The following is a 15,000-nucleotide window of genomic DNA, read 5'->3' as shown; positions in this document are numbered from 1 at the left end:
TTTTCCGTTTTCGATTATCAAAACAAAAAACGGAAAACGGGTCGATTTCGTTTTTTTGTTTTCCTATTTGTATTTCAGGAAACCGCTCGTTTCCCGATTTTGGTTTTCTCATTTCAAAACGAAAATCCGTTGGCCGCAAAATACACGGACCGTGCTGCAGTGAGCTGCTTTCCTCTACACATCTTTTTAAAACGCGGTTGTAGACTTGATACGGACACTCTCAGTTCACTCTCCATGTTGAGATGAGATCTTTTTCCGGTTTTGACAGACGAAATAAAAAGTAAAAGACAACTTCACGGAGATTGGCTTTTGGCAAAACGCACAACGTACTGTGAACATTTACCCGAAAGTACAGGCATTTCTCCATCTATTTATTAATGACTTACTTTTAAGTCCGTGTACTTTGTAATGTGTGAAGCCAGCAGCTCATTGTTAGAACAAGACACGAGCACTATGACTCGTTTCAGTCTGAGCAGGAGAGCTGCTCCGGTGATCCTTGCAGAAGGGCTATTGTTAGCATCTTCAACTTTGGAGCATTTAAAAGATATAGTTGTCTGCTTTTCACGCGACATATTTTTCTACGCTCTCTGCCCTCCTGTGCTCAGCGCTCACCTGTGTGCGCGCACATGTCTTTACGCATCGGGACGGAACAACGCCGTGCGCGATACAGAGAGCAGAGGAGAAGTGTTTACGTCCGTTTAGTTTGTTTAATAACAGAATAAGGTGTAGACCTGTTCTATAGGAAAGAGAAGCGTAAATGACATTTTGTGATTTTAATAATCGATTAATCAGTTGATTAATTTTTCGATTTATTGGTTAAAACATTTTTTTCTTCTCAAAAAGCAATAATTTGCAACCTTTTATTACCAAAACAGAACTGACAGTGCATATTTACAGTGAAAACAATCTTAACAATAAAGAATTCATAAAAAATTAAGAAATACAAATCTGAAAACTTACAGGATTTGTTTGAATGTCAGAACTTGCTACCGCCACGCACGCAGGCACACTAACTGCATGTTTTGGGGGGTTTTTTTGCATTGGGAGGGGCTTAGCACTTTCGCACACTGGTGCTTCACTTTAAATCTCTCCCACAAGGCGTTAGTGATGGGAAGTTCGGATAGTTTTACCGACTCAGTTCTTTGAATCTCGTTCAGTAAAACGAACAAATCTTTTTTCGAGTCATTCGTTCATTTCGGGGGAGGGGAGGTTCCTGCATTAAAATAATGTACCATGACAGTTTAGATGATTTAAAATGGTCATTTATGATCATACTAGCATTTAATTATCACAGTAAACAATTACTGAACTGTAAGTAAAGTACAAAAAATGTAAAATAACGAAACCTGTAATTACTTGTGAACGAATATCATTCACGTCTCACTAAACCTAGCCACGAAAAGTGAACGACGTAAACAAATCCTTTCTGTTTCCTCTTCTGAGCCTAAAAAGCTGTAAAAAATGATCTAAAGATCAGTATCTGGCAGGTGACCGAGTCTTTGGATCTTCTGCCAAATACGTGTCTCCAGCAGAAAACAAAACATTGATCCAAAGACTTAGTTGGCAGAAGAACAAAACATTTTGCTTTTGTGTGGCAGATCATGTTTTTTAAAGAAAACCTCTATTAAATACAGTACAACATGACAGTTTGTATAATTTTAAATTGTCATTTATTGTTACACCTCCATTTTATTATTACGACAAACAATTACCCTGCCTTAAACTGTAAGTGTAAATGTAAAGTGGAAGTGAACGAATATAATTCACGTTTCTATACTAAAAACAGCGGTCACGCGAAAAGGAATAAGTTAAATGTTTCCTCTACTAAACCGATGCAGCTCACGTGAAAAATGATCCAAAGATCCGTATCCGAAGACTCAGTCAAAATGAACAAATCATTACTGTTTAGTAGCTACCAGTGCCACTGGTAGCTACTATGCAGGTCACGTGAAAAATTATCCAAAGACTGGTATCCGGCAGATGAACGACTCTTTCACCTACTGACCATGTGTTTGGATCAATGTTTCGTTCTTCTGACAACTGAGTCTTCAGATCAAAGATTCGTTCATCTGCCGGATACGTGACCTGCATAAGCTCAGTATTGGTAGAGGAAATGATTCGTGAATTTTCCGACGCGGTCTTTGTATGAGTCTATGGATCCTTTTTCACATGACCTGCATTCAACAAATCATTTCTGTTTCCTTGGCTGAGCCTTTGCATGTCCCGATGCGCGGCCACGAGAAAATGAACGAATCTTTTTTTGAGAGGACTCGTTACTTGCGAGTCCTTGTAAGGATTCGTTCAAAATGAACAAATTGTTCACGAACGACACATCACTACACGGCGTAGTTCAGACCTGGGCGTCTTACGGCTCCCCCAGTCCAGCCAGAGTGAGGTCAATCAAAAATGAAAAATAAATAAATGAGATGCACGCCATATATGCAATACAAAGACACTTCTTTTACTAGTAGTTGGAAGTGCGTGCGCTATGCCTCACCGACACGCAGTGTTGACGACTTGGAGACTTGAGCCTGACGTCAAAGCATGTATTGTTATGTAGTTTCTGTTCTCAAAGTGCAGGCGGTGCTGCCGCGAGCCTCACAGAGCAGGCGCTCACAGGTGGTCAGTCTACCGGCAGGCTCGCGCTGCAAGCTTCGCATCCAGATTGAACATTAATTGCACATGCGCAAAGCCGCCGCTGATACGTGTCAGCTGTCCTTCACATCTCCACCTGATTCAACCAGACTTCAGTGCATTTCATTCAAACCAATACAGACTGGACTTTTCTCACTGAGAAACATCAAAAGCACGTATTGCTTTTGTATAAAGTTAATCAATTGCTGGTCTTTAACATGCATCTTTAAGATAAGCAACAAACTTCAGTTTATCAACAAAAAAAGGAGTGGCTTGTCCCTCATAGGGACCCTTACTACTGAACAGTAACTGTTGAAAGAAAAAAGAAAACACATTTATAAACTATATATGTATGTTAATAAAATAAAAGCACGTTTTTACTTTTTTATTGAATTTTGGCGCAGAATGTGATTAATCGCAGAAGCTTCGGGGGGGAGGGGGAAACGACACCAACACAAACACTTAAAACAATGGTTCTCAAACTTTTTCTGTAAATATCATTTTGTGACTCCATCTGTGCTTTTATAGTGACAGAATAAAGAAAATTGCAATAACTTTCAAGAAAACCTAGTTGCTCCATCAGGCCCATTTATTTATTTATTTAAATTGCAATCACTTAGAACAATGCAAATGACGTTCTATATGTGCAAAAAAAACTAATATTTAGTTACTACTAAATTGCTCATTGTGGAAAACAATAAGCTTTTTTTTGGACAAAACAGAACGAGTGCAGATATGTGAGCCATCAGGTTGTATCAGTATTAGTGGCTGCAGTGAGCTATATTTGTAGAGGAAAGCAGCAGCTTTCCTCTACAAATATTTTTTAAACTGGGTTGTAAATTTGATACGGCCGCTCTCAGTTAATGCTCCATGTTGATCTGAGATCTTTTTTCTGTTTTGAGAGACAGAACAGCAGAAAAAACCTCACAGTGACTTCATGGAGATTGACTTTTGGCAAAACGCCAAGAATCGGTGTGTCGCGCATGCGCAAGTTTAACCTGTTAATGGCATAACTAAACATTTATCCGAAAGTACATGCATTTCTCTATCTATTTATTAATGACTAAGTTTTATGTCCGTGTCATTTTTACTTTTGTAATGTGTGCAGCTCATTGTTGGCTCCAAGACACGAGCACTTTGGCTCGTTTCACTTTCCGTTCAGAGAACATCGTTCAGACTTGAGAGCTGCTCTATGTTGAGAGAACTGCTCCGGGCTCAGAGAGCTACCCTCCTTGCAGGAGAGCTACTGTTGCCATCTTCAAATCTTCATCTGGGAGTGTTTAAAACGCAGATATAGTTGTGTATATTTCACGCAACATATTTTTTGGCGCTGCTGTGCGTGTGCTCAGTGCTCACCTGTATGCGCACAAGTGTCTGTGCACATCGGGACGGAACTCGCGCAACAACATAGAGACATAAATGACAAGCTGTCGTGTAGATCCGATCAATAAGATCAGTAGATATATATTTAATATATATTTAATTACATGATCAGTGGCGGGCCGTCAGGGTCTGCTAGGCCTTCTCTACTGGCCTTAAAAGAATCGTAAAGTTATTGCTATTTTATTTTATTTTTTTAATTAAAAGTTATATTTAATTTATAATGTAATTGTTTTTCAAAAATACACTCCATGTATCATCATTATTTTTCCCTATTGGCTTATTTTCTCATTGACCAGCTCCTGTCGCCTGTCTCTTACTCATGGCTAGCTGTCTGTTCAGGCCAGCTAGCAGTCGCTGGCCCAGAACGCTGCTTTATCTTTATCCAATCAGATCTCACCTCTGTCTCTCTGTATGTCTCTATCTCTTCTCTGTTTTCGGCACTTAAACAGTGAGCGCCAGCGAGCTGGCATCGTGCAATTCTTCACAGAGAGAGCAATAGTCCCTGCACAAACACTCTGGTATTTAGATCAGCAATCACCAACCCTCGAGCCCTCACGGGTTGTTTTGTACTGGGCCGCACAGGAAGAATAAATGAATTTTAAAGTAAAAAAAAAAAGTCGGGAAAATGTTTTATTTTGAAAAAGGACCTGATACATCCATCTGTGCGTCTGAGCCCCTTAACGCACGTTACCCCAAAAATGAAACTTAAAAGACTGCTTCAATTCTGCAGGTATTTTGGTCTAAAATCCAGGCAGAATATCTTGAGATCGCCAAAAAAGCTCTGAAAACCTGCCTTCATTTCAACGTCTTGTCTTTGTGAAGCGGGATTTAAGATAAACAGTAGACCGGACATACAAGTTTAAGTTAAGCAGTAGACTGGACATAAAGGTCTAAGTTACGGAGTAGACCGGATATACAGTACACGCGTTGAGTGTCTCGCATCACCCTGACCCGGCACCTTGCAGAGAAACAAGCTCAAGGCTCCTACTAATTTGGCGTAATGGTGAGTTGTATATTTATGCACTTTATAATTGCTTCATGCCGGTCGTATCATTTTATTACTTAATATTAATTACGTCATATTTATTGGCCAGACCGTAAAGAAAGATAGATGTGCAAAATATGTCAAATATATAACAAAATACAAATACCTGTACAAAGTGTATTAAGGAAATTAAATTAAAGAAAATGTAAAAAGAGTGAAAATTAAATGTAAACAGAGTAAAAAATGTAAATGTAAACAGAGTTTGTAATATATGTAGGTAGAAAATATATATTTAGGTGGCACTGTATGCACCTAGTCAAGTTGGTTGCGGCCTCTTTAACTTGTAGAGGAAGAACACTTTAACTTGTAGAGAAAAAGATTATGTGGCTGAAGACTATTCCCTATGGACTCTGTAACACATGGACAAACTGGCGGCGCATCTCACCCTGCTTGTGAGACACACACGATGGAAACTGGAAAGCAGGTCTGCGTAGCTTGCGAACGAACACACACACACACACACCAGATCTTATAAAAGAATTGCTGTTACCGTTGTTAATTCTGTTTACCGTGACATGGTTTCTAAAGTACTATCCATACACATACACCTCTGGGGTCCGGATGTTAGAACTTGCCCACCTGCAGAACACACTGGGAGACGACACCCTCTGGGACTTCAGGGAACTTTTGGCGCAGGTCATGCAAAACCTGAATGTCAATCTGGTGGCTTCCCTGGGCCATTCGTATGTTGCCAGGTCAGGACTGCTCGTTCTGTTCAGTGCGCTGAGGCGTCAGTCGTGGCAGCAAACTGCCTTCATCTTGAACATTTTCTTAAGTCAAACAAAGGGGAAAAAAAGAAAGAAAAAGGTAAGCATCTGATGAGAAAGTTCCCTCCTCCACACAAAGCTCCTTAATAAAAGAGCAGCAGTAGGAGGAAACCACCTCTGACTAACTACTGAAAACCGGCCTTTCCAATTGATCTCAACGTCAACACTCGCGTATTAGGACGTGGGGTGGAGGAGGGGGGCATCACTCTGCTCTGGAGGAAAATCAAAATCTCAGCATAAAGATCTGTTAAGCTCCAACATAAGGCAGATCTGTAGAACAGTTGATCCTTGAGAATCTTAAACTATTTCTGACATTGCACGAAGACTTTAAAACTGTATTTGCCCCCATTTCATACAGGAATGTGGGTTGTTTGTTTGTATTCATCTCAACCCTGAATCAACCAGAGAAAAGGCTTTTTCCTAACGGCCAGCAAACCTGCACACACACACACACACTTTTCACTTTAATGTCACATGAAAAGGATTCCTCCAGTGGCCCACGTCCTTTTGCCACGTTTAACCGCAACCACAGCCAGATAGGAAAAAAAAACAGTGCTTACCAGTGACGTGCATGGCTTAACACTAGGTTTCTATCACCAGAAAATCCATCAACAATTGCTCTAAGATACATATTGATCCCGATTTGAGCAAAATCGCCAAAACATCCCTGATTGTCATCCACACGCCTGATGTGTGTTGATTAATAATCCTATGATTTATGCTGAGATGGGTTTCTGATATTTTGTCTACAAAATATTAGAACAAAGTTCAACAGCGCCACAATATACAGCCCCCAACTTGGCAATAATATTTTTTTTTAGAAGAGCCTCACTAAAATGGTGTGAGTATTGCAGGGCTGCTATATTGTTTGTTTTTTTAAACCAAGTTGTAACTAATAACCTGTAAAACTGTGAGTGAATGGTAGGTGTTTGACAGTTGTGCACGATCCGTCGGTGAACACATCAAAATCTTGTTCCCAGGAATCCATCTGGCACCCCACCAGATGAAAACTCATCTCCCCAACCGTTACCTGACTATGTTAAAGGAACGAGACAAAAAAACAAGACAAGAAAAATGTCTTGGACAGTCATGATAACTTGAAAGCGTTAAGTGCATGACAGCCATGCCTGTGTTATCCTACACTTTTTTTATTGACCGCACTCTTTTGAAACATTGTCCTATGGGGGAGAGGAGGGAGCAGCTGCTCTTCTGTCTTATCTAAGCCATGAGGATGTGTCATGCCATCATAGATAAATGGGCCTTGCAGAGCATCTGTGTAGTAGATGAAGCTGTGGCTGGTAACCGGAGGAGGAGTCGTTCGGCTACTGAATAGTGGGACGCCAGCCGCAAGGAGGAGCGTGAACTAAAGAAGAGAGAGCCAAACCTGAGTTACTGATTAGGAGAGCTGGCTCAACCTAAGTAGGCAGTAAGAAGGTAAAGTTAAGCATAACTCAGATATGGACCACAGAAAGAAGGAGATGCATATATGCATTTATTTCTGAGCTACTATCAAGCCCCCTATGTGAAAGAGAGAACTTGTCAACATCTGGATCTGGACTAAGACTGTTAAACACCAGGGTTGTCTTTTTTGTGCATGTTGATATATTTTTGCTATCCGTTTTTTTGTTTGTTTATCCTGAGCACTTCAACACTGAATACTAAGCAAATAAAGACATCAAGCGATCACGGACGCATTTAAAGCATTCACTAAAGCATACAACAATAGGTAGGCTCCACAGTCAGTGAACTGAAATGACAAACTTCATTATTCTTTTTAATCTTGACAAAAGCCAACTTTATTTTTTTACCTTTCACAATAAAACCCCTCGACGGATACACTGAGTAACTGTTTACCAGAAACAAATTTACTCAGGTAATCTCGCTAAAAGGACAAAAAAAAAATAGTGTAAAGAAGTTCAGGCATTTCAGTAGAACTCAGAGAGACTGCCAGATGCCACTTTGGGTCAATAGGATCCCACTGGTTTGGTCCTATGCATGCAAGAATCTATTCAAAACTTTGATTGAAAATGTGTTGCAACTGTTGCAAATTAGCTTCGCTGCCAGTGAGAATAGTTTGGCATGCAAGTATTTTGCATTTTTGTGTCGTTTACCCAAGCCAATTCTGTATAAGTAGATGCCGTTTTAGGGGGTCTTTTACTAAACAAGCAAATCCAAAATGTTGCCATCATAATTCAAAAAAAGTAAACAAAGAATCACAAAATGCAGCAAACCTGAGGTGAACAAGTAACTATCTCAGATTACATATTCAGAGCGAATCTAGCCGCCACCACTAAAGCCCCCTCTCCTCCTACAGATTAAGTGTCTAAATGAGGCCTTTAAAGTCTTCAACTTCATACACTACTAGTAGCCTAACACATCTGCATCATTTAAACTAGAGACGGATGAGACGTCACTGCACCCGAGAACAACCAGAGAACAGCCCGTCGTTCAGGCTCTGCTCGGGACGATGGGCAGCTCTGAGCAATGTGGAAAAGGAAATTTACTACTTGGCGGCTGACCCAGTTACAGGTCAACAGTGTGGCCAGATTTTATTTCCTCGCTTCAAAAACAAAAAAAGGTCCACACCTCTTCACTGTACGGAATCATAGCACTTTAGCCTGCCCTGTGTGTGTGTGTGGCGGGGAAAGGGGCTCCGAAGGGGGGCAGATTAGCAGTTTAGCCTTCACAGTCCCTGGAGGAGCTGGTAGAACAGGGCCTGGGGCAGTGCTGTGCTGCCGAGCAGAGATAGAGACAAAGCTTCTATTGCTGAGGCTGGGTTTCGGCATGCCAAAGCATTGACCCACAGTCCCAAACTCATTTCTGCAAGTAGAAAGCCTGCCATGCTCCATCAATGGGCTCATTCACTCCACCAGAGCGAAAGCACCTTAAATACATTAAAATTAATTAATTCAAACCTGTACATAAAAATGTACAAATGATCAACAGGAGCCTTTTGGCAGAAATAGCAGCCCAGCACCTGGCTCTGTGGCCGCTGTGATAGCCCACACAAAACAACCTAGTGTAAACAAAGGGGTTACACATTACTGGGTGGAACACACACACGCACGCACGCACACGCACACGCACACACACACACACAATTTAGCGTGCAGAGACTGAGGACGGCCAGGGAAGACTGACGACGACCCAGACCCCGTTGAACTGTGTGAAGTTAATATTGAATAGTAGTCAATTATTTGACAGAGGATCTTGCTCATTGTGTGGTTTATTCGGGGACAGTGCACATGCTACTGTGGGCCGCAGGCTGCGCCATCAACACTGCATGCGCACTTACTATTTTACTTTTTTTTGGTCATAATTATGATGTTTTTGTGGTCATAATTATGACTTATTTTTTCCCATACTGTTTTTTGGGGTCATAATTATGATTTTTGTTTTGGTTTTTTTGGTCATAATGACTTCTTTTTGTTGTCATAATTACAACCTTTTTTGTGGCGAAAATGGGCTTCCATATGTAAAAGACCACATTTCTACTCGATAAAAAAAATTTGGTTTTAGACATTTATTTACATGTATCTACCATTTTATTGGCAGTGGACGTTTTTGAGGGCCGCTGGCAGGCCTACGGACATGCTGAAAGTACTCAAAATGGACCGATATCCAGATTCAGTCCAGTGCATGAGTCCCGATCTTACTGCTGCAACAAAGATCTGGGGGAGCAGTCTTAACGGTAGAGCTTTTCGAGTCATCACAAAAAAAGATCAAGATAAACTGCCATCGTGTCCTTAATGAAAACTTTATGTGCATCTTCAACAAGATTGCTGTAAAAACATCCTGGAACTTTGTCTGTGAAAAGGTCAGGCCAAGTAGAAAGCGTAAATCTGGAATCTTATTCCCAGTTATTGTGCTCGGATTGAGAAATCCTCTACATTAAGGAGATAAAAATACAATTTAGACAGATAGATTTCCCTTAACCTCCTTGCTGCAGAGGTAAAATGTCATGAAGACACATTTTTATTAATTTAAATTCATCATAGACGACACGAGAAGACAACGTATTTACTGTGGAGTATGTTAGGCTTGCACACGAGCCCCACGCATGAAGCAGTTCTTTTGTTCCAGGCAACGACTCGAGAACAGAAACAAAACCGCACTTTATTTGCAGAAAAATTGCACTCAAGTGTGCCATGTAGCCTTGGCCTCCAAATGCACACGCAGGGCTGGGATCAGCGAGATGGGCCTGCTCGACTTTTAGTTGCCTACTTTTGAAAACAGGGTTTTTGGGAGTGTTTTGTGTGAATGTGCACATTGGTGATGTGTATGCGTGTGTGTGAGCGCAGGAAATACAAAATTCTTCAGCACCGCAGCCTGCAGCTGGTGGTTTATTGGAAGCAGGCGAGGGCACCAGCTCCCCAGGTTGACCAACCCCTCCCAAGGCACTGTGGGAAACTGGGAGGTATTAGGAACGTGGAGGAGTGCCTCTCTCCTCATGCCCTCCGCGCAGTCAATGGACTGCCAGTCCAACTTTTTTTTGTGTTCCCCTGTAAGCACTGTAAATGTACCTCTAAAAAAAAAAAAAAAAAGCTGCTCGACCGGTTGCATCTGTCTTAGCCCTGGTAAGGTAAGAAGAGGAAAGGGAAGGGTGGGGGCAAATAGGTGAAGCTGTTGTGCGCTTGCTTCTGTGTGTGCGCATGTGCGCGTGTGCGTGTGCGTGTTCTTGGGTTCAGACACCAGTCGACTCTGACCACCCTCCCACTTTTTAAGTCCTCCCTTCCACCTCCTAACTCTTCAACACAAGATATTGTGGGCAAACAACATGCTGAGCTGATCCAGCAACAGCAGCTCCATAAAGTACAAACGTGCGCGTTCCGTGTAGATCCTGACAGTCGCCTTTCACCTGCAGTCACCCGACCGCATGCACAATGTTCCTGTGGGCTTTGTTTTGTCAATGGAAGGGCCGGATTACAAGTACAGCTGGGCCATCGCTGTTGGCCCGAGAATAGCAGTTTGATATCCAACAAAGAAAATTAAGAAAAGAAAAGCGACACAGCAATGACATTAACTGCAACTAACGATTATTTTAATGAATGACTAGCTAGCGAGCTAACGACAACGGTTAAGGCTGATTTATACTTGGGTTTTACGCAGAGACGCAAGCACCCAAGATACGCATGGCCCCGACTTGCGTGGTCAAATCGGCCGTCTTGAGTGCGTCACCTAAAATTTCTGACTATCCATCAAAGCTACGCGAACCGTTCGCAGCCCGCAAGGCTGTGATTGGTCTGCTAACCACATCCTTTATGCAAATATGAGCATTTATATAACCTGTCCGACGGAGTATAAGGACACGCAGATGGCGGTGAAGGGAGGGAGATATTGGTGAACGTTGGTATGCAGGTCGACTCTAAATGGCCGTTGCGCCACCGACTGTTCTGCCGTATGGAAAACGTACAGGAACTTTAAACCAAAACGAGTCCGTCAATCCAACTGCGTGGCCAGCCGCAGTTGTAGTTGCAGGAGTATAATTCGCCCTTTAGCATCGCTGCTAAGTTATTGTAGCCAGCAATGCAACCACGCCGTGACGTATAAGAGAATACAACGAGCTGCACCAGAACCTTCTGGACCTTTTGTCTGCTGCGCTCCACTCTGCGCCACCTTTTTTAATAATCATTTTCGTTTCGATTTGTTGTTGCAGCCCTAATTGACTTCTCTAATCTTTGTTTCCATATTGTTGTACTTCTTCAGGCTTCTGCTATGTGAAGGAAACCGTTTGAGAAGGGAACATCGGTCTTTGGTTGAACCGATCACAACTTAGACAAGAGGGGTCATCATGACTCAAGTGCTTCACTTAAAAAAGATTTCCAAGCCAAAAAGGGTTGAGAACAGCTGTCCTAATTATTATCCTCCTTCAAATAGAATTGGATGAATTTACCACTGTTGCCTTTTCTTTTTACACTGCATTATTTATGTTTTTCCAGTGGCGGGCCGTCAAGGCCAGATAGACTGTCTCTGCTGGCCTAAACAGATTCACAAATTGTTATTTGTAATAAAAAAAAATGTTTTTCATAATTCCAAGTTATATCTATTTCATAACGTAATTGTTTTACACAAATACATGACATGTATTATTATTAGTTTTCCCTATCAGCTTATTTTTATCATTGGACAAGCTCATGTGCAATGAGCTGTGCTGCTGGCCTGAGGTGTTCCTCAGCTCAGGCCAGCAACACAGCTCAGCTTAACAGCTGGCTATGTATTGCTTATCCAATCAGATTTCACCTTTTAGTGCAGTAGTGCATTAAAAAACATGCTAACCGCCAACGAGCTAGCGTTAATATCTGCTACCATTTTGTGATTGGTCAAAGGGCCCGCGTGGCCATTAACATGCGCTGTGAATGGTCAGTGGGGCACCGGGACTTCTGTCTACCAGAAAACGTGCTGGTTTAACTCAGTAGGACGGAAGGAGTAAGTTGTTGGAACATGTTTAGAGAAGCAATTACATTTTTATCGTTTGGCTTGGTGTATTTTTTTGTATACTCTATGACTGAAGGAGTAGACTTGGTGGTGGATTTACTGGCAACGCCTTTCTCACGGAGGACGTTTCAGGAAAGTCGAGAACACAGGAAGCCAACACGGTGCCTGGGGGCACCTTGTCGCACGCGGGGACCACGCGAGTCGCCCGCGAGACGTGTTCTAAAAATTGATTTAAAAAAAAAATTGAGCTTGTCAAAAAATTAAAAAAATGTTATCAACCGACCATGGTCGTGTTAAAACTGTTCTCTGTATTGCAAGCAGCGGAGTTCCGTCCCCAACATGAGCGCGTACACAGGTGAGCACACATAAATGTTTCTGACTTCGCATATCGAGACTCTTTGGGCGCAAGAAGAAATGCAAGAGGAAATGTTGATTTTAAACGTTCACCGTACGCTGTCAGACTGCGCATGTGCGACTCGCCGATTCTTGGTATTTTGCCAAAAGCCGATCTTTATGAGATCTCCATGAGGTCTTTTCTGCTGTTGCGTTCATCAGAAAACAGACCTCAGCTGATTAAGCATGAATTGAGAGTCCGTATGAAATCTACAACCCCGTTTTAAAAAGATTTGTAGAGGAAATGTAATGAAAGCAGCTCACTGCAGCCACTAATATTGATACAACTGATGCTCACACATCTTTACTCATTCTGTTTTGTTTTGCCAAAAATAGCTTATTGTTTTCTACAATAGGCTATTTAGTAGTAATTAAATATTAGTTACTTTTTGCACGGACATAACTTTATTTTCAAGTTTCCTGCCATCATTGTTGGGGAAATTGTTAGTATTTATTGGGAGGAATAATTAACATTGATATGTGATCAGACAGTCACTTCACATATTTTATTATTAAAAGGTGATCTGTGCAACTTTGTTGTTCAGGAAGTTTGTTTCAAACAAGTAGCCCTTCATATTAGTTTGTACCTCAAAGTAGCTCTCGGTTTCAAAAAGGTTGGTGACCCCCTGGGCTAGAAACTTCTCGCTTCAACCTAGAACCAAAAGGCTACCTTGCTAGTGGATTATGACTTGCTTGTGTACTGATGACCCCTTTCACAGAGAGGATTACGGAAATGTGATGAGTGAAATGCTGGCTTTGTAACTTATTTTTTACATGTGCAGTCGTATTTAATTATACACAGCCCTGCTGCTGCTGAGCTGTTGGTCAGACCAGCGCAGCTCTGCCCTCCGAGGTGCAGCAGCAGCTGTGTGTGTGTGTGTGTGTGTGTGTGTGTGTGTGTGTGTGTGTGTGTGTGTGTGTGTGTTTTGTTATTACTAAATGTTACTGGTTGTTTGGTGGTTATTTGGACAACATGCATTGTTGATGGGTTTGGGCTGGTCAAGTCGGTCAGTCAGGATGCGCAACATTGCGAGCGCTGCATAATGGCACAAGTTTCCACGCCTTTTTCTCTTGTCAAAGTAGTCAAAATAGCTTTGCACGTTAGTCCACCTGGTGGACCCGGTCCACCTGGGCATGGAGGAGGTCCGTGTGACCTCCTCCATGCCCATAATAGTGAGATCATGCTGTGTTTGCCCTTAGGCTGAAATCTGTAGATCCCCCAAGGAGTCCAAACACTGGTGGGTCTGGCAGCGGGGGAGGGGTCGCGCAGCGCTTCAGATTAAGTGTCTTTGTGGGTCAAGCCCCGCGCATTGTTCAACTGCAGCGTTTCCTTTTTTTTCGCGTCATATAGTGGAGATGCTCTGTGGGTTGGGTGTGACACTTTTTCCCCCCAGTCCGGCCGTGATGTGGACTATACCAGCGGTCCCCAACCTTTTTTGCGGCACGGACCAGTTTCGCGTCAGTCAATATTTTCACGGACCGGCCTGCACGGTGTGGACAATAAAATATGACGTAATAAATATGAGGTAATAAACATGACGTGATAAAATGATATGACCGGCATGAAGCAATTATAAAGTGCATGAACATACAACTCACCATTAAGCTGAATTAGTGGGAGCCCTGAGCTGGTTTCTCTGCAAGGATGCAAGGAACCGGGTCAGAGTGATAGGAGACCCTCGACGTGTGTACTTTATATCCGGTCCACTCGGTAACTTAGACCTTTATGTCCGGTCTACTGCTTAACTTCGACCTTTATGTCCAGTCTACTGCTTAACTTCGACCTTTCCCAGGTAGCCAAAATGATGTGGCCCAGATCCGGCTTAAGTCCAGCACGCCCGGGTACGGTTGGTGGACTCTGTGGAGTTTCAGTATGAATGACGCCCCAGAATCGGGTTGAATATTAAAAAGTATTGTTTCTGTGTCATGATCTGCTTATCTTAAATCCCACTTCACAAAGACAGGATGTTGGAAATGGAAGCAGGTTTCAGAGCTTTTTCGGCGATCTCAGGATATTCTGCCTTGATTTTGACCAGAATACCGGCAGAGTTGAAGCAGACTTTTAAGTTTCGTTTTTTAGGTAACGTTTGTCAAGAGACTCAGACCAGGGTTCCTGCAGGTTTCAACAAGATAAATTTAAAACTTTTTATGACCTTTTTATGACCATTATGAATGCAATTTATGACCTATTTGACGCCCTTACTGGCAAACAAAGTATTAAGGATATAAAGTAAAATCAATAGTCCCAAAATGACTTGCAAAGTAACTGAATTTATTAACATTAATGTCGGCGTCAATCCGAATGCTGTCCAGAGGTCGCTTACCGGAATTGTAGGCGTCAAA

The 15,000-nt window shown here is 42.1% G+C and overlaps 1 protein-coding gene across 5 annotated transcripts in view; it reads right to left on the bottom strand.

Moving 5' to 3' along the window:
- tab2 (TGF-beta activated kinase 1 (MAP3K7) binding protein 2) overlaps positions 1–15,000 on the bottom strand; it is a 53,423-nt gene that overhangs the window by 15,963 nt on the left and 22,460 nt on the right. For 4 of the 5 annotated variants that reach the window (XM_068577261.1, XM_068577262.1, XM_068577264.1 and 1 more), the window contains exon 2: positions 5,642–5,832. The exons of the other annotated variant lie outside the window; for it this stretch is intronic. In XM_068577261.1, the coding sequence (XP_068433362.1) occupies positions 5,642–5,743 (102 nt within the window). In that variant the 5' untranslated portion in view covers positions 5,744–5,832. The remainder of the gene's footprint in view (positions 1–5,641; positions 5,833–15,000) is intronic. 5 annotated transcript variants of the gene reach the window in all.

The sequence above is a fragment of the Clinocottus analis genome, unplaced genomic scaffold, assembly GCF_023055335.1.
Source record: "Clinocottus analis isolate CAN_PGR_092001 unplaced genomic scaffold, fCliAna1.0.p SCAF_15, whole genome shotgun sequence".
In the NCBI taxonomy this organism is placed as follows: domain Eukaryota; kingdom Metazoa; phylum Chordata; class Actinopteri; order Perciformes; family Cottidae; genus Clinocottus; species Clinocottus analis.
The sequence above is the reverse complement of the archived record's forward strand: the minus strand, read 5'-3'. Positions and strand labels throughout refer to the sequence as shown.